The sequence below is a fragment of the Balaenoptera borealis genome (genome assembly GCF_965194805.1).
Source record: "Balaenoptera borealis genome assembly, chromosome: 6".
NCBI lineage: Eukaryota > Metazoa > Chordata > Mammalia > Artiodactyla > Balaenopteridae > Balaenoptera > Balaenoptera borealis.
In genome coordinates, this window is record NC_138863.1 from 36,205,374 (window position 1) to 36,232,323 (window position 26,950).

The 26,950-nt window shown below is 36.7% G+C and overlaps 1 protein-coding gene across 2 annotated transcripts in view; it reads left to right on the forward strand.

Annotated features, from left to right (window-relative positions):
* The window catches only part of SATB2 (SATB homeobox 2), a 194,017-nt gene that overhangs the window by 96,381 nt on the left and 70,686 nt on the right, over positions 1–26,950 (forward strand). For both annotated transcript variants that reach the window (XM_082397358.1, XM_082397359.1), the window contains exon 7: positions 12,603–13,075. In XM_082397358.1, the coding sequence (XP_082253484.1) occupies positions 12,603–13,075 (473 nt within the window). The remainder of the gene's footprint in view (positions 1–12,602; positions 13,076–26,950) is intronic.

Consider the following 26,950-nt stretch of genomic DNA (forward strand, 5'->3'; position numbering starts at 1 on the left):
TCCCTGTCGTGTGAGAACAAAGAGAAACTGTATGCATCTGAGATGGAAGATGGCAAGGAAATGAGGATAGCAGATACTGAGTGAATGAGGAAAGGATATAAGAGCAGCTAACTGCAGCATTAGGGTTAAGTGTAACCCATACTTCCACCCCACCCCAATACTCAGGAGAAAGACGATGGAGCCACAGGAGGCCAAGGGCTCTGAAGGGGAAGAGGGGTGGTAAGCAACAGTTCACAAACTAGGAAGGGATGGGGCACAGAGGATGCTTTGCCTTTGAAAGAAAGAGAAATAGCTTTGCTTCAGAACCTGGAGGAAAGGAAGGAAGATGGATAAGGAGACAAGTTTTTGGAGATGGAGTGAGTGGTAGAGAATGAGGCAGCTCATGCCATGTGGTAGGGGTGGGGGTGGGCTGTTGTGATTATCTAGCAGTGAAGGAGAGAATGGTTGGTATGGGGGCTTGGTGGCGAGCCCTGAAACAGGTTCTGGTCCAACTATGTTTGGGAAACAATGAGAGAGAAGCAGGGAGTTGAACTGAGATGACATAGTTAAGGGTTGTGGTCCAGGTCTCTTTAGTTCTTAGCTTTTTCTTATAGTGAGCTTTAGATTTCTCATAGTTTCAGATTTCCTTTTGTCTTGCTGAGAAACAAAATTAAAAACTCAAAAACAAAGATCTGGCGGTGCTTGATGAAGAATCTACAGAGTTGTGAAATGAGAGGTTTTGTGTGTAGACCAGGAAATATCCAGCTTATTTAAAATCTGGTATGATTGTGGTGACATCCTCTTATTTTGGGGAAACCCATAGGTTAAAATCAGAGAATTCTCTTGGTCTCTTGATCGACTAAATAAAAATTATTATTTGCGTTTCCTCAGATGATTTACAGAGTTAAAAGCTGAAAAGCACTTATGTTTGCAAGGTGCTTGAAGCTCTTAAATATAAGTGCTATGTAAGATGCTAGGACTACCATGACAATTGTCTATGGTAGACAGTTGTTTAACTTGCTCTTTGTCTGACTGGTGATATGATTCTTACCCTATGCAAGAATTTGAGATTATCTGACCTTGGACTTCTGAACTCTCAAGGGAATGGACATAAATCTAGAATCATCTAGAGTACAAGCCAGGCTATGAGTTCTAACATTTGGCCTTTCAAGCTGTCACCTTCCAAGTTCCATGTTCCGTAGTAATTTTGATTCTTGAATAATCTCCCTACTAAACCAAAAATCCCTTGAAAGAACATCTGGGGGACTCATCCATTTTGTGCCATCCTCCAAGCCCTGTGAACATAGGACTTTGTATATTGTAGATGCTTAGTAAATATTAATAGAATTGAATGTAATATAGATGAATTTATTTGAACATATGCACTTAGAACAGTTTTATTTTTGCACATATTATATTTTTACTAAATCTTATTTGCTATCGGACGTCTCATTTGAGAGAAGAAAGAAAACCTTTGTCTTGTTCCTGATCTTAGTGGAAATGGTTTCAGTTTTTCACCATTGAGAACGATGTTGGCTGTGGGTTTGTCATATATGGCCTTTATTATGTTGAGGTAAGTTCCCTCTATGCCCACTTTCTGGTGGAGCCCTCATCTCCCAAAGGTTAGAAGAGACTTATGTTAGGAGTGATAAGGACTTGCATTTGGAAGTCAGTGGGTAAAAAGGAATATTCTGTGGGGACTTGTGTCAGGTTTGGAGGTTGGGGCAGAAGTGAAAGATGTCATAAATACATGAAGTCTGATGAAAGTTGTAACATGATATAATCACATATACATGTTCAGAATAAACTCAGAAGGTCTGGAAAAAAATATATATTAAAAAAAAAAAGAAAACCTTTGCTTGTTTAATTCATATTACAAATGTCCTTAGCAAGTTATCGGTTAAAATATTCTTTTTTTCTGTTAATTAGTTATTGAGCTAAAGATTTAGCAATTGTTAATCAATTCCACTGAAAGAGACAGTAACACCTTTGTTAACTAAAAATTAGGGACCATTTATGTAGCCTAAGAAAAACATCCCTTTGAGGTGTTTCCAGCTAGTTTATTGAGTATTTTACTTAAAATAATGGCCCCAAACATTTAAGTCCTGTGAAATCAGAGAGAATGGCCAATGGAAAATAATGAATTATGGATTGATTATTTCTTTGATTCACTTTTCCTTATTAGGTTGAATTAAAGAATTAATCCACAGAGAATGCTCCTGAATGATAATGTTAAGTTTCTGAAATGTCATTTTTTTCCTATCATGTGTGAATTCACCTCTGAAATTATAGTTTTAAATTAAAACAAAGAGTAAAAATCAAGATATTATTAGATCTAAGTAGCTTTAACCTATACAGAAAGCTATAGGAATATTTGAAATGATCAGTGTTATCAAACTATTATAAAGCATTGTTTGAAACCAAAAGGGACAGTGGCATTCAGACACAGTAAAGGTGGACAATGCTTACTTTTTCCATGGAACATAATGGGTCCTATGAACTTTTATTGTCAAAAAACAAAGTGTTCAGCTTCAAGTTGCTTTATGGTAGATAATATATATTTTTGTGGATCTTAATATGATGGAAAAAGGAAGTTGATAATAAGGGGAAAATATACCTAAGAAAACCAGTCATATGGTATTATCACAATGCCGGCTGGTACACTTCGCTTTTGGGGCTGGAAGCATTTTCCTTCCAAGTCTTGTTTTATTAGGAGTTAACAAGTTGGCTCTGAATATCTTGCTCTAGGCAGAGACTTTGCAAGCAAGTTCTCAACCCAGAGACAGATTCTCTTTAACAAATTTAGAGGAAAAAAAAAATCTTTAGGTTTCATAGTCCTAAAAGACTTATTTTTTTTCTTTTGCCCTTCAGCCCTTTCAGACTCCTAATATTTTCTTTAATTATATATAGTGAACTCTTCTGGTTATAGTTTTGTTTTTAATTTCCAATAGTGTGGGATTTATATCTGGTATATATGGAATATCGGCTTTAGCTCTGGAGATCATGTCTGTCTATGTTTGTGTTAACAGAAAAGCAGTTTTTATATAACAAATTGACTTTGTACCTACAGTTATTGACTAGGAGAGAATAAGTCAGAAGTATTTTCAGTGATTGGGCATGTTCATTGTTGGCAGACAGGATGCTGTTCTGGTTTGTCAGGAAAATTAGTGTTATGTTTACATTCTAAAAAGAGTTTTAACTCAGTGAAAGACTTTGGGTGGACAGTAGAGCTTTTTAATGTTAATGTGTAGCCTAGTTCAGAGAGAGGAGTCTAAATAAATATCAGGTTGAATCATATGTAAATGTCATTTTCATAGGTCAAAATTGTTGTATGTCACCAATTTCATATAGTAGTTCAATCATATATGAATTTATTGTGATTGCCTGAGATTCTCAGTTTATTACCATGTTATATGAGTGTGCATACCCTATTTTATTTTTTGTTGGGTACCTGTTTCAAACAAACACTTCATATTTACAGAGTTTATAAAGAGTACTTGCAAGAGCTCTCAGTTGCGTGATTCATGTCTTTCATGTCAGGTGGGACTCTGTGCTGATGACACTCATTTGGGGATAAAGCCTTTTGGCTGCAAGAAAAATAAAAGAATGGAAGGATTCATGAAAATAAATATAGTGAGTGTGAAATAGTATTACAGATGACTAGAATGAGCTGCTAATAAACAACAAAATAGGGATTAAAAGGAGCTATGTTTTATCATCAAATAGAAATGCATTTTATATCATAAGCAGTTGTTACAGGCCCATCTATACTCAGTTACATTGTCTGAAGCAAATCTATAGATGGAGTTCTTTCATTATTCAGTACTGCATCTGTAGGGGCTGTCATCATTCTGGTACATAGTAGTTGATTAATAAATATCTTATCATATGAATTAAAACAATAAACAAGCAAACGCAAATAATCATATTTTAGTGATTAGCTCATTCAGTTGGGAAGAATCAGTAATTTCCTCACTGTTTAGAACTGACCGGTTTCTGTAGTCTGTCACATCAGGAGGGTTTACAGGGCATAGAGTGGAGGCTTCAGGTTGAGCCCTCACCCTTCAGATAACTCGCCCACTCATCATGTCACCTATGCATTTTCATGCGGCATGTGCACATGCACACATACATACAAACAGAAAGCAGGGCTTGTCTGTTGGAAAGTTGATGAGTCCTGACTTGAACCCTAAAATTAATAACAACCACATGTCCCAAGTTGGGCAGTTTAGCATAAGCCGTGGAACAAAGACTTTAAAGGTCCTAAAGACATTGGTTTGATTTCTGCTACTTGCTTTAATAGGTTTGTGACATTGTTTTTTTCTGAGCTTCAACTTCTCTTCAATAAAGTGGGCATAATAATATCTATGTCATACAATTGTTATGTGAGAATTAAATGACAGTGATGTGTAAAGGGTTTAGCTCAGTGCCTCAGCTACTATATAAATGGTAGAAGGCTTGATGTTACCTGCAATGCACTTATAATAAAAACATTTTTCTCTAAAGGAAATACAACAAAAGTACTTGTGAAACATTTAGGCCCCAAGAACTTCACTTTGAGTTATGCAGAAGAAGAGAAAAAAAACCACTAGTTTTCACTGGTCTTGTGATTTGTTTATTATGCTTATGAGGCTAGAGCCAGTAGTCCTAATCATTTTAATTTTTCCTAAATATTTGTCTACATTTGGACTGCTATTTGTCCCTGAACAAGTTCCCTGACTTCTCTGGTATTAGACAGGATCATTATCCTTAAAATTGGGGTCCAATGTTGGGGTTTAGTGTCACGGGAGCAGGGAACTTGGGGTGGAGGTTTGGAAGTCCAAGGCAATGATATGCTCAAGAATATCTTTTCCCTATGCTCAAGGTTTGGGTGCCCATTCAAAATTGTCGATTTGATTGGCAACTTTCCCACCAAGAGTGCCAAATGGCCAGCCTATGTCTTACCTTGTAGAATCACTTCCAGAGTACTTTTTGAGGCTGAAGGAGCCACAGAGAAATGCACTATCCTTTTTTATTTGGCTTATATTCTTCTATCCAGGGTTTCCAGGATTTGTTCTGGGCAATACTGCAGTGTTCGCTTATTAAGGAATCCATTAGCACTCATTCTTGCTAATCTGTTTACATTTGCATAAGCATCTTAATGGTTTAAGGAAAAATCCATAGGCCAGAAATTCCAGAAATTTCTCAGTGCAAAGCCTTTTACCCAGTTCATTTCTTTCCACTCATTATAACTATGGACAAAACCCCAGGGCTTATTTCTCAAAGGCAATTGTGTTAAGGTTTGCACTGAAACACTAGGTTCATAGTTCTGGAAAAAATTATCAGTCTTTTAAGCAGTATTGATAGATAAACTTGCAAGAGCAATACTACAACTCCTGCTATTGCCACTATAATCTCCTGTTATTCCTGTTGCATTGGGGAGTTTCACAAAGAGAGATATCTTGGGAAAGTCTTGAATTTTTGCCGAAGAGTCAAAAAACAGAAGCAATTATTCTGAGAAAGGGAATTGTTTTGAAAATCCTAGCGGCAGTACTCTTTAAGATGCTATCGAGATGCTGGAAGGTTGCTTTAACACCAGTTTACAGGTAATCTTTCTCATTTTACAGGTAATCCCAAGATCACCCAGCTAGTTAGAACTCAGGTTTAAGAATCCCAGTTTGCTCTTCTTTCCACCTATCCTATGCTATCTTGCTTTGATTGACAGACATCTCTACATATCAGATGCTTTACCTTTTGCTCATAAATCCTCTTCAGAAAGTATACTTTGGGGCATAAAGTCATTGGAGTATATTTGGAGTATTGAAATTTTACTGGGATTACTTTACATAGCATCTATAGCAAATACAGATGTAATAAAAATAATGAAATCTAACAGAGAAACACTAAACTGAAGAAGAAAAACTAGTGTGTGTGTGTGTGTGTGTGTGTGTGTGTGTGTGTGTGTGTATTTCTTTTAGTTAGGACCTTTTTGATACCTACTCATTCCCTGGAAAATAAAAGCAATCCATTAAACATTTGCTTTTTTAAAATACTGTTGTAATAAACTATAATGGAAAAGAATAAAAAAAAAGATATATACATATATATGTATAACTGAATCCCTTTGCTATACACATGACACCAACACAATATTGTAAATCAACTATGCTTCAATTCAAAAAACTGTAGGACACTTTCCTTCTTTCTTTTGGTTAATGTAAATGTAACATGTATACATTCAAAGCATGTTTTATTCCTTAAGTTTTCTTTCCATTTTTTATTTATAATAGATTTTGAAACTTAAAGCCATGTTTATGTAGCATTCCTGTAAATTTAATTTCAAGAGTTGTGAGATTGTCATTTTATTTCCCATCGATTCTGCTGTCTCCTAATTTGAAGGTCAGGATATGAACTATTAAGCCTCATTTGGAGAAGCTGAATCCAACATATTCCTGCATATGCCATGAAGCATGTGATTCTAAATTGACAACGAATTCTTCTAAATTGTAGGGATTTGTTTAAAAAGTAACATGATGTAACATGGCATAGTTACTTAAACCAAAGGAAAGGTTGCAATTCTTTAGATGACCTTTGGGAAACAGCAGACATTGGTCAGAATGTCCTAATCAGGAAATTTTGAAATGTCAAGCCTAATCTGTTAATCATAATTATATAGATATTTTCTGAAATTTACAGTAGCACTTTAATAAAGATCTTTCACATAGACACTGATCATCTAAAATTTACTCTTACAATTCTAAGATAATAATATTTTCCCTATGGCAAAACTGAGATCCAGAGAATCTCCAGTTTGCTCAAAGAGACCCCACAGCTAGTAAGAGTTAGAATGTAGATTTGAATGCAGTTTTCTAGTATCAGGTCCAGTCAGTGCTTCTTCAGTATAACAAAAACTAAACTAATCATCAACAAAACTAAAAATATATCATAGAGAAGAAAATTTAAAATGTTTAGATACATTTATAGGATAGTGAATGTTCAGTCAGATTGAATATGACAAATGGAATGGAAATGACAAAAAAATGGAATATGACAGTTATAAATGTCTGGTATAATCTCAAAAGACAACAACAACATAAAAGCAAAGACAATATAGAACAGTGATTCTCAAACTTTAGCATGCATAAAAATCACCTGGCAGCTGTATTTTGTATAATCTCAAAAGACAGTAAGTAAAAGCAAAAATGATATAGACATTGATTCTCAAACTTTAGTGTACATAAGAATCATTGGAAATTTGCTGTACATAAGAACTCTAAGAGATCCTGAATTTGTATTTCTGAGAGTCTTCCAGGTAATATGGATGTTGATGGTTCAAGGGACTATATTTTGAATATCTCTGACCTAGCGCAAAACTGAAATGTACAATTTACGTCCATCCATCTATGCCAGTACACACACAGACACAGACACAGACACACACAGGCAAGGTGAATGTTATAGTAATGGTAAACTGCATAGTGACAGATACTGTTCTAAGTGTTGATATATATTCTCACTTAATCACACAGTAATCCTTCATGGTAGGCATAAGTTTTAACCCACATTAAATATACAAGGAAACTAAGGCACAGGGAAGTTAAGTAAGCTACCCGAGGTCACACATCTACCAAATGGTAGAGCTGAGATTTAAACCCTGGCAGTTTGGCTTAGAAATCTCTGCTTTTAACTATTATACCATACATCTTTCCCAACAGCTGAAAACATATTTACCCAAAATTGCAATAAATAAATTATAATAAAAATTAAGTGCCAGAGAGGAATATAAGACAAGATTTATATTTAGACATACATTTTTTTGAGTATTTAGAATGTTCTTGCAACCACCTAAAATACGTATATATCAGGGATTTGTGATTATTAAAATAAGTACTTGACTTCAAAATGTACTCAAAATTGCATGAAATAAAATGAGATTTTTGAACCGAATATCTTTTCATTGTAATGTGGATAAATCCCTGGGGAGGAGTGTCACTTTCTTGCCTGTGAACAACCTGCCATAGCCAGCGGTCTTGGACATTGAATAGCTAATGTTCGTAGGGTGCTCTTGGTTAGAACATCAACTCTCTGAGTTTGGGAAGGCTTCAGGAGCCCATGGGATTCCAATACAGGGCTGCAAAGGCCTCTCCTACTTTGGAGTTATATAGAACCCCAGAAGCTCAGAGGGTGGTTACATAATTGTTTCCCAGTCTTCGCAATTTTCACTCAATCCCAGAAAGCTCAAAGGAATTGGCAAGGTCCTTACTGGAACTGGGAGTTTCTCAGAAACCTGAGCAGACTCCAGATCTGAATTATCCACCGGCAAGGCCCCAGGACTGGGACCCTCCTCCAGAGGTTAAAATAGCTACAGAGAGCTGCTCAGCTACCCGATGTAGAAATATTTCAGCCCCACTTGCCTCAACAGCCTCAAGCCACATTCTGTTTGGGGACTTGTACTTGAAGCTGGGGTAATCATTCCTTCCCAGGCACTTCCCACTCCACACATTACCTTTAGGACTTTGGCAACCGTAGAATCAAATTCACTGTGAATTAAATTGCAGCTCTGATGTAAAGTCCTGGAAGCAGTTGTGTTTTTAATGTCTCTTTAATAAGTAAGCATTTTGGCTTTATTGAGAATATTTTCTGTTGTGAATGTGAACATTGCGTTCGTCACGAGAGGCACTGCTGCCTTTTATCCTTCATGTTTTTAAGGATTTCTGATCCATGGCTGAGTATTGCAGAGATAAGATGGGCCCTCAGAGCCAGGGAGTTACCTTTGGTCTTGGTTTAGTTTAAGATAGACTTAACATGATGTTTTCTATCAGAATGAAAAAGCAAAACACAAAATCAGGCACTGCTGTTAGGTCCACATTTCAGTCATTGTGGTTACTTTCAAATAATTTAAAAAGAAAGAAAGAAAAAGGGAGGAAGAGAGGGGAAGGAGGGAGGGAGGGAAGGAAGGAAGGCCAGAAAGAAAAGGGAAAAGAAATACTGAAGGCCCAGGCTCAGTTTTCAGATTGAGTCTGGTACATTGTGATGCTCCTCTGACTTTTTTTTTAAGCGTTTGTATTTCATCTGCTGTGACATAAGAGGTTAAAATATATTCTGATATTATCTGTATAAGAGTGGCAGCAGAAAAAAAAGAAAAAGTTTTTCAGATTTGGCAAAATCTGTGCAAACCGTTCCTGAAACCATGAACCGCCTTGGTCAGGAGAGATGCAGCCTGTTGGTGAGCATTTGATTTTTAGGCATCCTTAAAGTTGGGATGATCAGTTTTTTTTTTTTCTTTATTCTTGGAAGTAAAGAACTTGGCTTTTATTGATAGAGCTGTCAGGGACTGGAGAACATTGACAAAGATTCTTTGCTTGACCAAACTTTAGACAGGCTCCTGAACCTTCTCCTAGGTCCATCTGTGCACTTCCTTGTAAAATCCAGTTTTACAAGAACCCTGCTAAGTCAGTTTAACCAGAACCCCCCAGCCTTGTATCTGATCACCCTCGGTATCTCATTCTCATCGGGTTCCTCATCCTCCACCATCCCCCAGGTGATGTCTGATCAGCCTGGCCTGTCTTTAGCAAAGAATCCTGTTAGGTTGGTTTAGCCAGAATCCCACTTACTCCTGATGTTTCCTTTTAGTAATTTTCCATCCCCTGACCTTCACCCTGCTCCTTGGCTATAAATTCCCACTTGCCCATGCTGTATTTGGAGTTGGGCCCAATCTCTCTCCCCACTGTAAAATCCCATCGCTGTGGTCCCTATACCCATTGCGATGGTCCTGGATAAGGTCTGCCTTAACATCTTCAACAAGTGTTGTTGAATATTTTTTTCTTTAACAGCATAGGGGGTGTCTTTAGTCTCGTAGGCAAAATTTTGACACTGGTAGCCCATGGATGGGCAGGATCTAGTTTTCAGAAATGTTTTGTTTGGCTTTTATTGTGTTTTGAAAATAGAATTATTTGCCAATACCTAAATTTAGGAGCTATCATGTAAAAATCCAGATTTTTCAATTTTTTGAAAAAAAATCTAAAGAAATGACAATATGAGAAAGACAACTGGCTGAATCAAGTTAGTGGCTGCCTTGTTTGGAGTGGGCAGGGTTTCTCTCTCTCCTCCTAGTATCTCTGCGGCTGGCTTCTCTGGCTGTTGTGCTCTACCTGCATGTGTAGGCATTTGCATTTGCAATGCCTTCATTACGGCTTACTAATCAGTTAGTACTACATGGTGTTACCACATGTCTCTAAGGATGCTTCCATAGTTACTGTTCTTAACTATATGAGACTATGATGCTCTGGGAACTCATAAGAAAAAGGAGAATTATTATGTATAATCTTAAAGGACTGTGGACTGACATTATTCTGATTCTTATTGCACCAATTTCATAGAGGTTTCATGGAGCTCTGACATGTTTTTTTATTAATGATGGGATTTAGATGTATCTTAAGAAAGTAACTCAAATGTAATTAAGTCATTGAAAGATGAAAATACTGACATTTTGGAAAATTGGCTTTTGAGCAAAGAATGTATGCATTAAGAGGGTGTTTCTATGCTCTTTAAGTAGAAAAAGAAATGGATAAACCGTCTGCTTCTTAAGTACCCGAAAACATAATTTGCTACTTGAATTTACCTTTATCTTGGCTGAATTAAAAAGCAAACAAACAAACAAAAGCGAATCAAATGTCTACCTGAGGGCAAATATTTCTGCCTATAAAGTATGACTTTACTCTGGAAGCAGTCGTGGTCTCTTTACTTCTTTCAATAAGGAACTTAGTAACTTCTGTTCTATGAAAACTGTGTTAGATTACCTTGTTTAAAGGCTCTTGACCATTTGCTTGGTTTGGTTTTCCAGACTGTATACCTTAAGGTTTAATTAATACAATGACTGAAAAATGTTTGCCTTTAGAGAATAAGATTAAAATAATTTGTTCACCTTGAACCTTATGAAAGAAAGGTGACTACAAACTATATGAATTACATTGAAAGGATTAGGTTGGAAATTGAACTCTTAAAGAAGTTTGAGGTAAACTTTTGACTTATTTAGGGGTTCATAGGAAAGTTAAGCAATCACTCAGTTTTTTTAGAAAGCAGGAAGAAATACTGTATATGTCTGAATATAAGGTGCTCCCAAGATGTGGATGTTTATCTATTTTCCCAATGAGAAGTTTTAAATATATAAAACCTTTAGAAATATAGATAAAATGATCAGATATCTATTTACATGTTGTTAATGTATTAATTTACTTCCACATATGTATTTGAAAATCACATATTACATAAAATATTAATTTAGAAATATCACTTTCCTTGCCTTTATAGTTCATTGGTTGATTTTATTCAAATTTTTTGCATGTGATTTGGTTCTAGTGACTTTGTCATCACTTTGAGTCATCTCAACTAGTTTTCCAGCACACATAATTTCCTAAATTTTTTGAGACTCAGTACTTTTTTGATCAAATATGATTCTGTCACTGTAAACCATATACCAATTTACAAGCACTATTTGTGTATAAGGGAGGCAGTTATTTTAAAAATTTGTCTTATAGGTGAATACTTTTCTGCTCTCCAGCATGTAACCACTCCAATGTTCTTTAATGTTATATTAATAAGCTTTTGCATTATCATATCAAACACTTTCAATTGTAGGAAAAATTTACTAAATCTGTGAGGAATTTTTGCTTTAAAAACCAGATTTTGTTAGATTACATCTATAAGCATTTAAAGCTAGTAAGGATAGAGGTTGTTTCAGCCTAATGTGTTTTCCCCAAACAAACCTTTGCTTTACATAATAATGTAATACAGAGTTTTAGGTAAGGATTTGACTCTGATGTGACTCTTTCCTGAGGAATATTCCTGAGGGAAGAAAAGAATCTGCCTCATGTATGAACATACATGATACTTTCTTTTTTTCTCCCTTTCAAGGTTATTCCTTAAATCTTTACTAAAGTTCAACAAAACATAAAAGATAGATAACCTGGAGAAAGGGAGAATTTTATTTAATGGCAAATGAAGGCGATGTTATTAATTTTGTGAGACTTTTTTCTTATCCTAGTGCATATCACCATCATTAAAATATCCATTTCTTAAAGAAATATTCCTATAAAAAAGATAGCAAGTGAGGAGATGAAAGGATATACTATGTGACAGACATTTTGTATAAATGTTTCCATAGCTGGATAATAGTATTTATGTGAGATTTTTATTAGGAGGTAGCAGTTACTTTGACAGGAGACGTTGTCCTTGTCATTTCCTGATAACCATGAACTACACCATTAACCACAAACTACAGAAGATGAAAACAGCTGGTGTTTTTATCACAGAGGGAGATGATACGGCTTGGGAATATCAGAGGATTTAGAATTTGTAATGGTTAGTGGTTTCTGGCTTGGCTATTTAATAAAATGCCTAGTTTTAGGAGTTAAAGAAGATTGAAGTGGCAAATATTTTTACTTTCATATCATAACCTATGGAAAAATCTATTATTGTAACATTTTCCAGGAAAGGATAACTCACTTTTACTCCGGGGCTTCCAGCTTTGTATGAAAAAAGTCTACGTCATTAATATACCAAAAATATAATTTAATACTACATGTATCAGAAACAAATTATGCCAATGTTGATAATGATGCAGTATCATTTTTATCTTTTAACAGTGGAAAGAGTGGAACGAGAAAACCTTTCAGACTATTGTGTTCTGGGCCAGCGTCCAATGCATTTACCAAATATGAACCAGCTGGCATCCCTGGGGAAAGCCAACGAACAGTCTTCTCATAGCCAAATCCACCACAGTACTCCAATCCGAAACCAAGTGCCCGCGTTACAGCCCATCATGAGCCCTGGTCTTCTTTCTCCCCAGCTCAGTCCACAACTTGTCAGGCAACAAATCGCCATGGCCCATCTGATAAACCAACAGATTGCCGTTAGCCGGCTCCTGGCTCACCAGCACCCTCAAGCCATCAACCAGCAGTTCCTGAACCATCCACCCATTCCCAGAGCAGTTAAGCCAGAGCCAACCAACTCTTCTGTGGAAGTATCTCCAGATATCTACCAGCAAGTCAGAGATGAGCTGAAGAGGGCCAGTGTGTCCCAAGCTGTCTTTGCAAGAGTGGCATTCAATCGCACACAGGTACCGTTAGCAATGAACATCACAATTGGTGATTCAGAATAATACTAAGGACAGATTGTGGCAAGTATTAGTTCTTTCTTATCTCTTTAAAACTTTTTTTATGGATCTCAGAGCATGTAGAATTAGAGTAATTAATAATCCTCGGTTCATGAAATACTATCACCATTGATCCATACTTGGCCGTAATTAATTAATCAGTTTCAGTAATGTAATGGATGTCTGTGAACCCACCACCCAGCTCAGGACCTGAAATGTTACCAATGACTTCGGTCTCTTTATGTGCTCCTCCTCTCCTCCCTTTTTTTCATTTGCTTTTCCCCGGACGTAACCCTGATCTTGAATTTTGTGGTTATCATTCCTTGTTTTTTAAAAAAACTAGTTCTAGAACTATTCATGCCCAAACAATCTATTATTTACCTTGTCTTTGAACTTTATAAAGAGAATATCACTATATGTCATCATTTCTATAATTTTTTAATAAACCCTTCAAAATGTACAAGTTAGATTTAAGATATTGATAAAGTAAAAATGGGTAAATTACTCAGATTTTTAATGTTTTGAGGGAATTATGTGCCAAAGTAATATTAAATGATAAGACGGTAAACAGTTTATTTATTTATGTCTTATTTTATTGAGGGCTGCTTATAATTAAGAAGTTCTTTCCCACCAGTGCTAAACGTGAGTGTGCATCAGAATCACACTGTTTTAAGGCAGTTAAAACACAGATTGCTGGGCCTCTTCCCAGAGTTTCTGATTCACCAGGTCTAGGGTGGGACCCAGAAGTTTGCATGTCTAACAAGGTCCCAGGTGATGCTGATACTGCTGGTCTGGGTCACACTTTGCGAACTAGTAATCTAGCTCTTATACTGTTGTCCCTCTGATATCTGCAAGGGATTGGTTCCAGGAACCCCCCATGAACACCAAACTCCACAGGTGCTCAAGTCCCTTATATAAAATGGTGCAGTACAGTTGGTCCTTCATATCTGTGGATTTCACATCCGCAGATACAGAGGACCAACTGTATGAGTAACGAAAAAGTAAAAGTGCATAATCTTAAGGAGCTAACAACCTGGTAATGAAAAAAAAAATATACGCAGATAATTAGAGTAAAATATGAAGTAAGGTGAATAGTGCAGGATAATGTGAGCAGTGATTGCAGGGGGTGTTCATGAGGAGTCATTAGCTGCCAGTAGAGTGAGTATGGTAAGTCTTTAAGAGGACGGTGGGTTTAAGTTAGCCACCCTACTAAATGCAAGGCAGGAAGCCAAGCTCTGTGTAGATGCAAAGATGAAAAAGATCGTGGGTGAGCACATACGTGAACAACTGATTTGAGTATGAGGTTGCTGGGCAGTTAGACCTTGAAGGATAAATAAAATTTAACAGGAAAACATGGAGAAGAAGGGTATTTTAGGCTAAAAAAATTCACAAGAAGTGTTGATTCAGAAAAAGGCGGGATTAGTTGGTAGTTGATAGCAACGCTAGATAATAAAACTAAAGGTGGAGGGAACAGATCTGAAAAGGTCTTGAGGCCGTGCTAAGAACTTTGAACTCTATTTAATAAGCACTGGAAACCCTGAAGGTTTTACGTAGGAATATGCTATGATCCAGTGATCAGAATTGGATCTTAGGAAGACTTTCTTCCCCTTAATGATAGCAAGAGGGTTAGGAATATCATTTAGGAAGCCACCTTAAGTGTACAGCTGAAACGTGTAGAAGTTTTGAACAAGACTGACGGCGATGGAGTAGACGGTACAGTCAAAAAGCATTGTGAGAGTAAAGTTGACAGTGCAACTGCCTGGAGTGGAGATAACACCAAGGTTTGAGCCTGGTGACTGAGAATAAAGTGAAATTATTTAGAGAATCAAGGAGGGTGTTGAAAGAGATGGTTCCAGTAAGGTTAAAGTGATTATTTTGGATTGGGCTATTTTGACTTTGAAGTGCTAGCAGACTTCTTAAGTGAAGATGTGCAGCAGTCATTGAAAATAACAGTTTAGTGCTAAGAAGAGTTGTCAGGGTTAGAGAAAGAGATTAGAAGTTTATTCACAGAGCCTGGGATTTAAAGAGACGGGGGATGGAGGGGAGAGGCCACCAGCACTACTAACACCAGAAAAAGAGACAGAGAAATGCCCAGAGAGGTGGGGGCAGGTGGAGGTGGAAGAAAAGGGAGATGCTGATAAAAGTAGAGAGGACCTGGGTAAAGAGTTTCCAGAAGGAGACTGGTCCGTGTCTGGAAAACTAAGAAGTCTGGGAAGGGGAAGCTTGAAACCGTGCCATGAGATTTGGCGATTGGTTGGGAGAGATCTTTGGCAAACTTCAGAGTATAATTTCATTAGAGTGGTGAAGGCAGGAGAGAGAATTTAGGAGTTCAGGAGTGATTAACTCTTGAGGATACAGAAGCAGTGGCTGCAAATTACTCTTTCCAAAATTTGGTGTTGAAAGGGAGACCAGAAATGGGTTGACAGTTTGAATGTGAGAGGGAGTCAATTTGAGATAGAAGAATTTGTGAGGTAGTTTGGGGCCTCAGCTGAAGTCAAACAGCATGAACTAGTGATGGAACCAACCACTGTGGTTTGGTAACAGTCTTCAGCCACGCTGGAACTGCAGGAGTAGGAGCAGGGAAGAAACGCAGTGGGATTGTTTGAGGTTTGGTGCTGACAGCTTAGGTGTGGCAGGAGACCAAGAGGGGTGAAATCTCTTGCTCCATGACTCCTAGCTAACTTATACATTCTATTATTGACAGAGTCAATACATCATTTGAAAATGAGTTTGGAGGTTCACAGAGGGCTGCACATGTTCCAAACATCACTCCACCGCTATTCTCTTGTGACTCAAAGTACTGGGGCTGCATTTGTGTGTCTACAGTTATCTGAACTGGGGTTATGAAGAACTCTGATCCTTTTGGGCAAGTCTGTTGCATACTATTATAAAACACAAAGTAGAAGGATGTGCCTTTTAGTCTGTATCTTGCAGTTCTCTGTGTTTGTGTGTGTGTGTGTGTGTGTGTGTGTGTGTGTGTGTGTGTGTGCGCGTGTGCATTCTTTCATCTATCATTCATGTTCACGAATAGGCATTTCAAGGCTAGCCAACATTTTATTGCTGGTTATTTATACCGCTCCTTTGGATAAGGATAAAATTGAGAGCATGGTCGTATTGCTTTGGATTTTAGAATCAAATACAGTATACATTTAATCCAAATAGCATGAAGCATGAGAGAAGAAGACTCACGATGAGGCTAGACAAAAGGCGGGCCGTGTTGGTGTGAGGAAATGCTCTGCCAAGGCCCTAGACTCCTGGAGGTCTGTCTTCTCCTGCACAACTCCTTTTGTCTATTTTTTGGGATTAATGATTTTTCTTTGGCATTGCCATCTTTCAAGTGCCAAGTTATAAAAGGTCTAATTGAAGCATGGAACACATTTTATTATTTTCCTCCTGCCATTAAATTTGTAAGATGGCTACACCCAGAAAGAAACATTCACATTCAATCAACATGAGCTTGAGTTCATGGGCAAGCCTTGAGGATATCAAATAGAAACTGCATAGGAATGTATGAGTATTTCCTTTTAAATTTCTGCTTTTAATTTGGGAAAGCTTTTCATCCCTCTGGGATCATAACCTGTTGTGTATAAAGCCCAACCTAATCAAGGTAGATGGTATTGACAGAATGACATAGTTTGAACTTAAGCTGGAGGTCAACAGACAGATTGTTTCTGCTGTATATACTGTAGTCACTAACAGCAAGGTTGGACAGCTAGGTTTCACCAGCAGCATTGTTAAATGGAAAATATGGTGTACTATGCCCCATGAAACCAACTGTAGATTTTCCAAATGGTAGGCTTTTTTTTTTTAATCACATGAGTGGTAAAATGATTTGTCAGCTATAATAAACAAATAATTAACTTTATGGATAATAACATAAACAACTTGTTAATCTTTGAATAGAAAAGAATCTCAACATTTTTTTCTTAAAGCAAACAAAATCAGATTTTAGATGGACACCTAAGGCCAATGTTAGTCTTGTACTCAGTTGTTTTACTGATATGTAGCATATCCTCAGCTTACTGAATATTTTTCAGAAATAGTTCGTGATAACTATTACTCATTTATTATCAAATTCAATAAAAAGCAATTTGATTTGTCACCCTATAGTTTGTGCTCCTGGATTTGTTCTTGATGATTAGGCTAAGAACAAATCTAGCAATTAGTTCCTCTGTGTGTGTGTGTGTGTGTGTGTGCGTGTGTGTAGAACAAAAATCACATGCACAACATTCATAAATGAATCTAGAATTGTAAAAAAAAAATAGTCTAGTTTTTCATGTTTAAGACTTCCAGATGAAAAGCTCAAATTCATAATAGATAGCATTTGAAAATAACAGTTCTTCAAAGAAAAAGGATTAATTACTTCATGTGTCTGATCCATTGCCACTATATCATTTGGTGTTGTAAAGTAACATAATTAAGGGAATGGAGCTATATTTCCAAGAACTTGCTTTTTAATACATTTTAATTTTAATCAGTGTGTCTTTTAAAAACATAAAATATATTTGTTTGATAAAATGATCCCCTACCCATACTTCATGGCAAGGTCATGACTTCTGCCAGAGTCAGAGATAGACAACCTTTTGCCAATCTGATTTTATTATTTATTATTATTTTTTACATTTCTCTATTGGTTTCTTAATACTGTCCAAACTAAGAACATAAATTAAGTCACATGTTCTGGGCAAGGGAAACAGCACGTTTGAGATCGTGTAATGATCCAAGATGTCGAATCTTCAGCTTGGACATGAGACTAATGTAATTCTAGATGCAGGAAGTAGCAGAGCATCACATCCTATCTGAGCCATCAGCATAGTAGAAGCCTATTTTTGTCCTTATGACCTTATATAAAATATACTCGGAGCACCATCGCTTACTTCTTTGCTAGACTTTTGAAAGAAAAGGTTAGCCCTACTTTTCATGTCTCTAAAGACTTTTATGGCAAATGGGACCCTATGAGAAGAGTAAGATAAACGTGATGTTTTCTGACCTGATCATTAATATTCAGGCAATCCTATGACACATTTCTAAGCATTTCTGTTACCTGTGGTCGCAAAGTAATGTGATACACCAGAGGAGGCTGAGGCAGATAACAAGCCTGCCCTTTTTTCCATGCTTCACGCCTCCCCCAGCACCACCCCCCACTGTCCCACCCCATGATTTACTTCTTTTTTTTTCTTTTTTTAAAATTTAATTTAATTTAATTTTTTATACAGCAGGTTCTTATTAGTTATCTATTTTATACATATTAGTGTATACATGTCAATCCCAATCTCCCAATTCATCCCCCCCCCCTCACTACTTTCCCCCCTCGGTGTCCATACGTTTGTTCTCTACATCTGCGTCTCTATTTCTGCCTTGCAAACCGGATAATTTGTACCATTTTTCTAGATTCCGCATATATATGTTAATATACAATACTTGTTTTTCTCTTTCTGACTACTTCACTCTGTATGACAGTCTCTAGGTCCATCCTAGAGACTCTACAAATGACCCCATTTTGTTCCTTTTTATGGCTGACTAATATTCCATTGTATATATGTGCCACATCTTCTTTATCCATTCATCTGTTGATGGACACTTAGGTTGCTTCCATGTCCTGGCTATTGTAAATAGAGCTGCAGTGAACATTGTGGTACATGACTCTTTTTGAATTATGGTTTTCTCTGGGTATATGCCCAGTAGTGGGATTGCTGGGTCGTATGGTAGTTCTAGTTTTAGTTTTTTAAGGAACCTCCATACTGTTCTCCATAGTGGCTGTATCAATTTACATTCCCACCAACAGTGCAGGAGGGTTCCCTTTTCTCCACACCCTCTCCAGCATTTATTGTTTGTAGATTTTTTGATGATGGCCATTCTGACCGGTGTGAGATGATACCGCACTGTAGTTTTGATTTGCATTTCTCTAATGATTAATGATGTTGAGCATCCTTTCATGTGTTTGTTGGCAATCTGTATATCTTCTTTGGAGAAATGTCTATTTAGGTCTGCTGCCCATTTTTGGATTGGGTTGTTTGTTTTTTTGATATTGAGCTGCATGAGCTGCTTGTAAATTTTGGAGATTAATTCTTTGTCAGTTGCTTCATTTGCAAATATTTTCTCCCATTCTGAGGGTTGTCTTTTCGTCTTGTTTATGGTTTCCTTTGCTGTGCAAAAGCTTTAAGATTCATTAGGTCCCATTTGTGTATTTTTGTTTTTATTTCCATTTCTCTAGGAGGTGGGTCAAAAAGGATCTTGATGTGATTTATGTCTATTAAAACATAGGCAGAGTGTTCTGCCTATGTTTTCCTCTAAGAGTTTGATGGGGTCTGGTCTTACATTTAGGTCTTTAATCCATTTTGAGTTTATATTTGTGTATGGTGTTAGGGAGTGTTCTAATTTCATTCTTTTACATGTAGCTGTCCACTTTTCCCAGCACCACTTATTGAAGAGGCTGTCTTTTCTCCACTGTATATTCTTGCCTCCCTAATCAAAGATAAGGTGACCATAGGTGCGTGGGTTTATCTCTGGGCTTTCTATCCTGTTCCATTGATCTATATTTCTGTTTTTGTGCCAGTACCATCCTGTCTTGATTACTGTATTTTTGTAGTATAGTCTGAAGTCTGGGAGCCTGATTCCTCCAGCTCCATTTTTCGTTCTCAAGATTGCTTTGGCTATTCGGGGTCTTTTGTGTCTCCATACAAATTGTGAAATTTTTTGTTCTAGTTCTGTGAAAAATGCCTGTGGTAGTTTGATAGGGATTGCATTGAATCTGTAGATTGCTTTGGGTAGTAGAGTCATTTTCACAATGTTGATTCTTCCAATCCAAGAACATGGTATATCTCTCCATCTATTTGTATCATCTTTAATTTCTTTCATCAGTGTCTTATAATTTTCTGCATACAGGTCTTTTGTCTCCTTAGGTAGGTTTATTCCTAGATATTTTATTCTTTTTGTTGCAATGGTAAATGGGAGTGCTTTCTTAATTTCACTTTCAGATTTTTCATCATTAGTGTATAGGAATGCAAGAGATTTCTGTGCATTAATTTTGTATCCTGCTACTTTACCAAATTTATTGATTAGCTCTAGTAGTTTTCTGGTAGCATCTTTAGGATTCTCTATGTATAGTATCATGTCATCTGCAAACAGTGACAGCTTTACTTCTTCTTTTCAGATTTGGATTCCTTTTATTTCTTTTTCTTCTCTGATTGCTGTACCACATCTTCATTATCCATTTGTCTGTCCATGGGCATTTAGGTTGCTTCCATGACCTGACTATTGTAAATAGTGCTGCAATGAACATTGGGTTGCATGTGTCTTTTTTTTTTTTTTCAGAATAAACTGGATTTAATCAATTTTATCAGGTTGTTTCATGAGTCTCAGATATTCTTGTATCCTGTATTATTTTTTTTTCTTTCAATTTCCATATATATATATATATATTTAACATCTTTATTGGAGTATAATTTCTTTACAATGTTGTGTTAGTTTCTGCTGTATAACAGAGTGAATCAGCTATACACATACATATGTCGCCATATCTCCTCCCTCTTGCGTCTCCCTCCCACCCTCCCTATCCCATCACTCTAGGTGGTCACAAAGCACCGAGCTGATCTCCCTGTGCTATGTGGCTGCTTCCCACTAGCTATCTATTTTACATTTGGTAGTATATATAAGTCCATGCCACTCTCTCACTTCGTCCCAGCTTACCCTTTCCCCTTCCCGTGTCCTCAAGGCCTTTCTCTACGTCTGTGTCTTTATTCCTCTCCTGCCCCTAGGTTCTTCAGAGAGCTGGAAATGCTTAACCAATGTCTGATAGGTGCAGGAGGGTGAAAACCCAGCTCCTTGCCTCCATAGCAGGGACAGCACTGAAGTGTGACTTCTCCTCCAGAGCTCTCTGCAGGATCGGGCTGAGGCTGGGACTTTGTTTGGATCTCCTCCCTTTTCTGACCTGCTTCTCCCACTCCTTCACCAGTTTCCCTCAGAAGCACTTCCTGAATAAATCACTTGCACAGGAATCTTTATCTCAGGATGTGCTTTTTATCCCAGATTATAGATCAAGGTCATTGCTAGTCTAATTGGCATTTGGTTATGCCATGGGATAGTAGTTTGAATAAAACTTATCTTCAGTTTTATACCTACTACCTTCACAAATCTAAGGCAAGATGTTATTATGGGAATAGTATAGAGGTTTTTATTGTACTACTTTGTTTTGAAAATATTATCAGTATTGTTCATAAATCATGAGCAAGATGTTGTTAAGGAAATAATATAGAATTGTATAGAATTTTTTACTGTACTACTTTCTCTTGAAAATATTATCATTATTGTTATTTTAAACTGAGTCCCCTGAATTCAGTGGGCTGATATTGATATTAGCCAGATTTACTTGTGGATATTGAATGTGGGGTGGGGGTTGGTTAGAGGGATGGGGGAGAGAGAGAGAAGGAATAAGACAGAAACAGACATTGAATATGTGGCCCTATGAGATCTTTCAAACTTGACTTAAAGCCATCCTTACTGAGTCTCAAAGATGAATTATGTGATTTATGTGTGTTTCAGAGTAACTTTGCTTCTCAGCCCTGCCGCATCGCCAGTGCTCTGTCAATGATGCAAATGGGTCTGTTAGGCTGATAATTTCAAGAAGTAATAAGACCAGTGCTCTGTCAGGTTTTATTTTTTTGCATATTCATTTTTCCTTGCTTCTATCCCAAATTTATTTCAGTGTTGGCACACTTTCACTTGTCAGTCCTATGGACATGAAATAAGTTGCTTGGCTATTTACTGTGTTTACATCTTTGCATTTTCACAGTTTAATTATGAATCCTAACCTAAAGGATTCTTTTGCCCCTGTCACTTTATGGACTTAAAAAAAATCAATCAGGGGCTTATGACTATATGAAAAGGTTTGTGACTATTTTACAAGGCTTAATATTGCCCAGGAATGGTTAGGGGATGTCCACTGACCTATAATAAGAATGGTTTCATGAAATATGTACAGTAAATCTTCCTTAATAGATAAACTATTCTCTAATTTATTTAAAAATCCAATGACCTACATATTCATATGTTCAGAAATCCCCCATTTACTAACATTATTTCTCCTCTGAGACCTTCCATCTGAGCAAATCTGTTAAATGAAGTAGAGGAAGCTTTGATCGAAACTAGGCTAAATCCATCGGAACGAATGCCCTGCCACGTGTGAATGGGAGCATTAGAATGCCAGCAAAGGGAAATGAGGTGTGATTCTCTGCCCCTGTCTGCACCACTATCCCCTTACCTTGAAGGTGAGGTTCAGGGAATATCCATACACAAAGAATTGGCATTAAGAGGTTTGTATTGTTTGAAAACGAGACTTTTGCCACATTGGTTATTTACACAGTGTAGTTATTTTTCTTTTTCCTCTAGCAGATTATGCCATAACTCAGAAAGTTCGGGTTCATTTTGTGTCTCAGGTAGCTTTCCTGAGCCAATTCTTAGAAACATGTTTTCAGTAGAAGCTCTTGTGTGTTTTGCAAAATGTGTTATTCTTCTGCAACAGAAAGGCCTCTAATTTGGTGTCTTGCTCCTTCTTTAGTTTGATGAAAAAGTCACAAAGCTACACAATTTACAACCTTTTGTCAAAGACCTTTTTTGAGAAAGCTGTTCATCTTGGTTTTACCTGATAGAGAAGAGGATTTTTTAAATCCTTTGGGAACTCATTTGGTTGACCTGTCCTTATTTGCCTACTTTTTATTTTTTATGAGACTTTGTAAAAAATCTGCTGTTTACCTATCAAAGCCACATCATTTGAAAAAACTTAAGGCCAGGGTCATAAATACAGCTCATGAAGTCACTCAGCAACCAGAGAATGTTTTCAACAGATTGGAAAATTAAATTGAATTATGTATCAGGAAAATTGGCAGTAAGGTCAACAACTAGAAATGTAAATGTCTTTGTGTGAAATGACATGGACTTTGCTTTTATGCTTTATTGGCACTGTGTTTATAGTATTTGCCCACCCGTATTATTAAGGTTAAAAATGTCTAAGGACTTACTAAACATATTTCGAAGTGGCACAGTTAGGAAGAGATGTGTAGCAACAAAATGAAAATTTTAGCAACCAAAATATTTGGAAGTCTGAGCTTTTAGTGTGTTACCAGTTAGTTTTTTTGGGGTTGGGGGGATCTTCTCTTCTAACTTTGTGTTTGATTTATACATATTGTTAGCCAAAGGTAGGCATGATTTAATTACATGTACGGTTTATATTTGTAGAAAACTTGACCTCCAAGATATTTAGAATTCTTTCTCAGCTGACCTCTGGTCTCAAGTCATTACTTCTCAATATCCAGTAGAGATATAGGCACTCAGCAAGTCATACAGGAATAGAATACAATGTAAATCCAGGGGTCCTGACTCCATGGTCCAGTAAGCTGGTTATAAAATGACAAGGAAACCTGTGAGAAAAAGGAAGTCCTCCAGCTGAAAGATGGGCTGTAAATATGAAATGCTGCAGATCAGGCATGAACATGTTATTGGGTTTTGAAGCAAATAACATACCCTCTTTTGATTTCAGCATTAAATTAATAAAGTAGGAAAAGATGGCCCTGCAAGCTTCATAAAATAGGTACTCTTTCATTTCAGAATCACTGGCTTGAATTCATAGATTTAAAGATTGTAATAATATTAATATCTCCTAGGATAGCAGTGTCTCAGAGTTATTCAGTGACTTAAGGATGGCCCTCTAGATAGTGGTCTCAATTTAGTCCTCCTTACATATAAAGACTATCATTAATTAGCACTTTTTAGGCAATTTCAGCCAAAAAGCGTGGGGGAGATGCTGGTTCTGTTTGTGCTTTGGGTAAAGAGAATGTTGATTCAGTAGCTGTCAGACGTATGCCACCCCTATTCCCATTCCTAAATCTAATTGAAATAGAGCATTTTATGTAAAAGAAAATATGAAGACTCCTTTTTCCCCGTCCTTCACAAAACTTGTACCGAAGAATCAGAGGAAAGAAATATGACAGCACACTCTTCTATCTATTCCTTTCATCCCTGATCAGTGTGCAAAGTCCTTAAAAATTAGTTGCTGAACTATTATAGAAAATTCAGGTTTTTCTACTTTACTCAAAAAGACTGCCTTTTGATGATGGTTTTATAAGTTTTTGTCACTATTCTCTAACAAGGAGTGATTGACTCATTTCACACAGATGAGGGGGTCTCTGTCCTAAGTAAGGTATTTCACTTCTAGTGAGTGTGTCTCAGTAGAGACCTGCACTTTTAGTGGGAAAGCCTAGTTTTATTATTTAACTAGTTTCTCCAAGTCCTGGGTGATGTTTATAATTAAAGTAGAATTTTTATAGAAGAAATATAAGGAAACACTAGCTTTAGATTCCATTATTTATATGCTTTTCACCTTTGCTTATTCAAAGTAACTAGAAAATACATAAATGGTTCCTTTTTTGGCCATTGATTGAAATGATGACCATTTGGCCTGGGGTTAAGTGCATGTTTGTTCAAATAAAGTGAATTAAGTTTAAAGGCCAAAAATTCTGTGAGAAAAATATAACTGAATCACTTTGAAGTCATTGGAAATTACAAGGTTGTTTAAATTCTATCTGCAAGTTTTGTGCCTAAAGTTATTCCTGTAGACAACAGTATTTACTTTCAAATATCTCTGACTGCAACACCCAGTAAGAAGTAATTTTTACATCATGAGCTAGTACACATACACACACTCACACATTTGTTCACATATGTATGTATGTCTGTTTTGAGTTCTATCTCATTTCCAACTGTATCTTTATCTGTCTGTATATTTATTCATGAAAGAAAAAAAAAGCCTTCATGAAACAATACGTGTATGAAGCACTGTGGTAATTTCTAATCTATTTAATTGCATTTTGTTATAAAAAACTAGTTATGATATGCTAAATTAATTTTATCATCCACTAATAATTGTGACCCATGCTTCAACAATGATGCAGATTAAGGCTGATTTTAAAAGTTACTTAAGGAAGGAAAGTGGTTTTACTTCCTTGAAGTATAAATGAATGTCTTAGTTTAGTGCTGTCCTGAATGTCCATATGGTCATTTTGCTTTAGATAATTTATTAAATCTTGTTTTACATTCTCCTCTATCCCAAATAATTTTAATTATTATACTTCCTAAAATTTTTTTTTTAATATTTTCTGTGTTCTGTATGGGAAGACATCTAGCAAAATATAAGTGGAGGGCCTTGAATATTTGAAGTTGCAAATTTAAAATAAGAAATGTACTTTGATGTTAGTTCTGTCTTTATTTATCCGTTCATTTAACAAATATTTATTAAGCATTCAGAGACTATGCTAGGGTTATAATGAGGGCTAACGGTTATTGAACATTTAACACATATAGGGTACAGTTATAAGCTCTCTAGGGAATCCTCTGAGGGAAGTGCAATTATTATCTCAATTTTACAGGTGAGGAAACTGTGCCATAGGGAGATTAATTAATCCTTGTCCAGTTGAAGCCCAGTTTTGAGCCCGGCAATTCTAACTTCAGAACTCATACTCATATCCCCTTGTTTCTCAATCATTTCTGTTATCATAGAGCAGAAAGACACAGTCCCTCCTTCAAGGAGGTACGAGGAATAAACAGACTTTTAAACCAGTAATCCCATTGTGGTATGATAAGTACTGTAATATGTTGCATGTACTGTGTAAGAACAGGTGCTTTTGACCCTGGAGGTGACTGAAGCTAAGGCAGAAAATGTTCAGCAAGAAAAAATAATGTTTTATAATTATTTCAGGACGGAGTCAACTCATATGTTAATAGACTGCTTTTCTTCTTATATCTGAATGCATTTGATACATTTGAGATATAAATATGCAATAAATGTATGTTTTTGTTTTGTTTTGTTTTTGAAAGTACTATTTTTGCCAATGTTTTGACAAAGTAGCCAAAGCTAGTAAATTTTTTGGAAGTTTGCCAACAGTTGTTTCACAGACTACTCATGGAAACTAGGAATAACCAGGGCCCAGCACTTTGTGAATTCAATAGTCATGGTGCCAGGTACTTGAGGTGTTAGTAGAAACCATGTATGTGCCCAGAGCTGAGAACACCACTGGTAAATGTTTCCAAAAGGAACCTGTTCAGTTCTGTATTTGCTTTTGCTTTTTGGTGCTAATGTGTTTAGAAAATTTTGACTTAGATTGTGCACCATCCCCCATTCCAGTACGTAAGACTTCCTAGAGATAAGAAGGGAAGGAAGAAAATGACATAGGACTGTTTATTTAATTGCATCTATCGTTGTATAGATTAGGTAGGTAAAAAGTAGTAAAGTTGCCAGGAATCTGGGTTTGGCTAAGTTCCTCCATGGTACATGCTGAAGTGTGGCTTGGACAAGGGGATTGCAGTTAAGAAAGCACAGACTGCTTTGGTTTCAAGAATGTTCTGTTGCACCTACTAACTTTGCTTTGCATGCTTACAGTATTCTGATGTGTCAGATGGCACAAGCGAAGTTTTATTATATATACTAGAAAGAAACCTGTCTGTGAGGGAAGTGTTTTTCATTTAGTAAATTGTAGGTTTGGGGTGCATGGAATATTTGTTCTAAAGTGGAGTTTGCATGGCACAAAATTTCAGTATTTATTATCTTATCGTTGTCAATAGGTTGTATGGGAAGATCTTGAGTTATTGTGAGTTAGGCTTTTAATATGTGGTCCATCAGGGCCTGCTGCTGACTGTTTAGCAAAGATGGGACTCCCACTTCCAGAAAAATGAGAAATATGCATTTGATGCTTTCTTAGGGCCCTGTATTCCTGTATATCCCCAACTAACCACTAAGCACAAAATGTACAGATTCTCCTCCCAAGGAGTTTACTATATGATGGGAGAAAG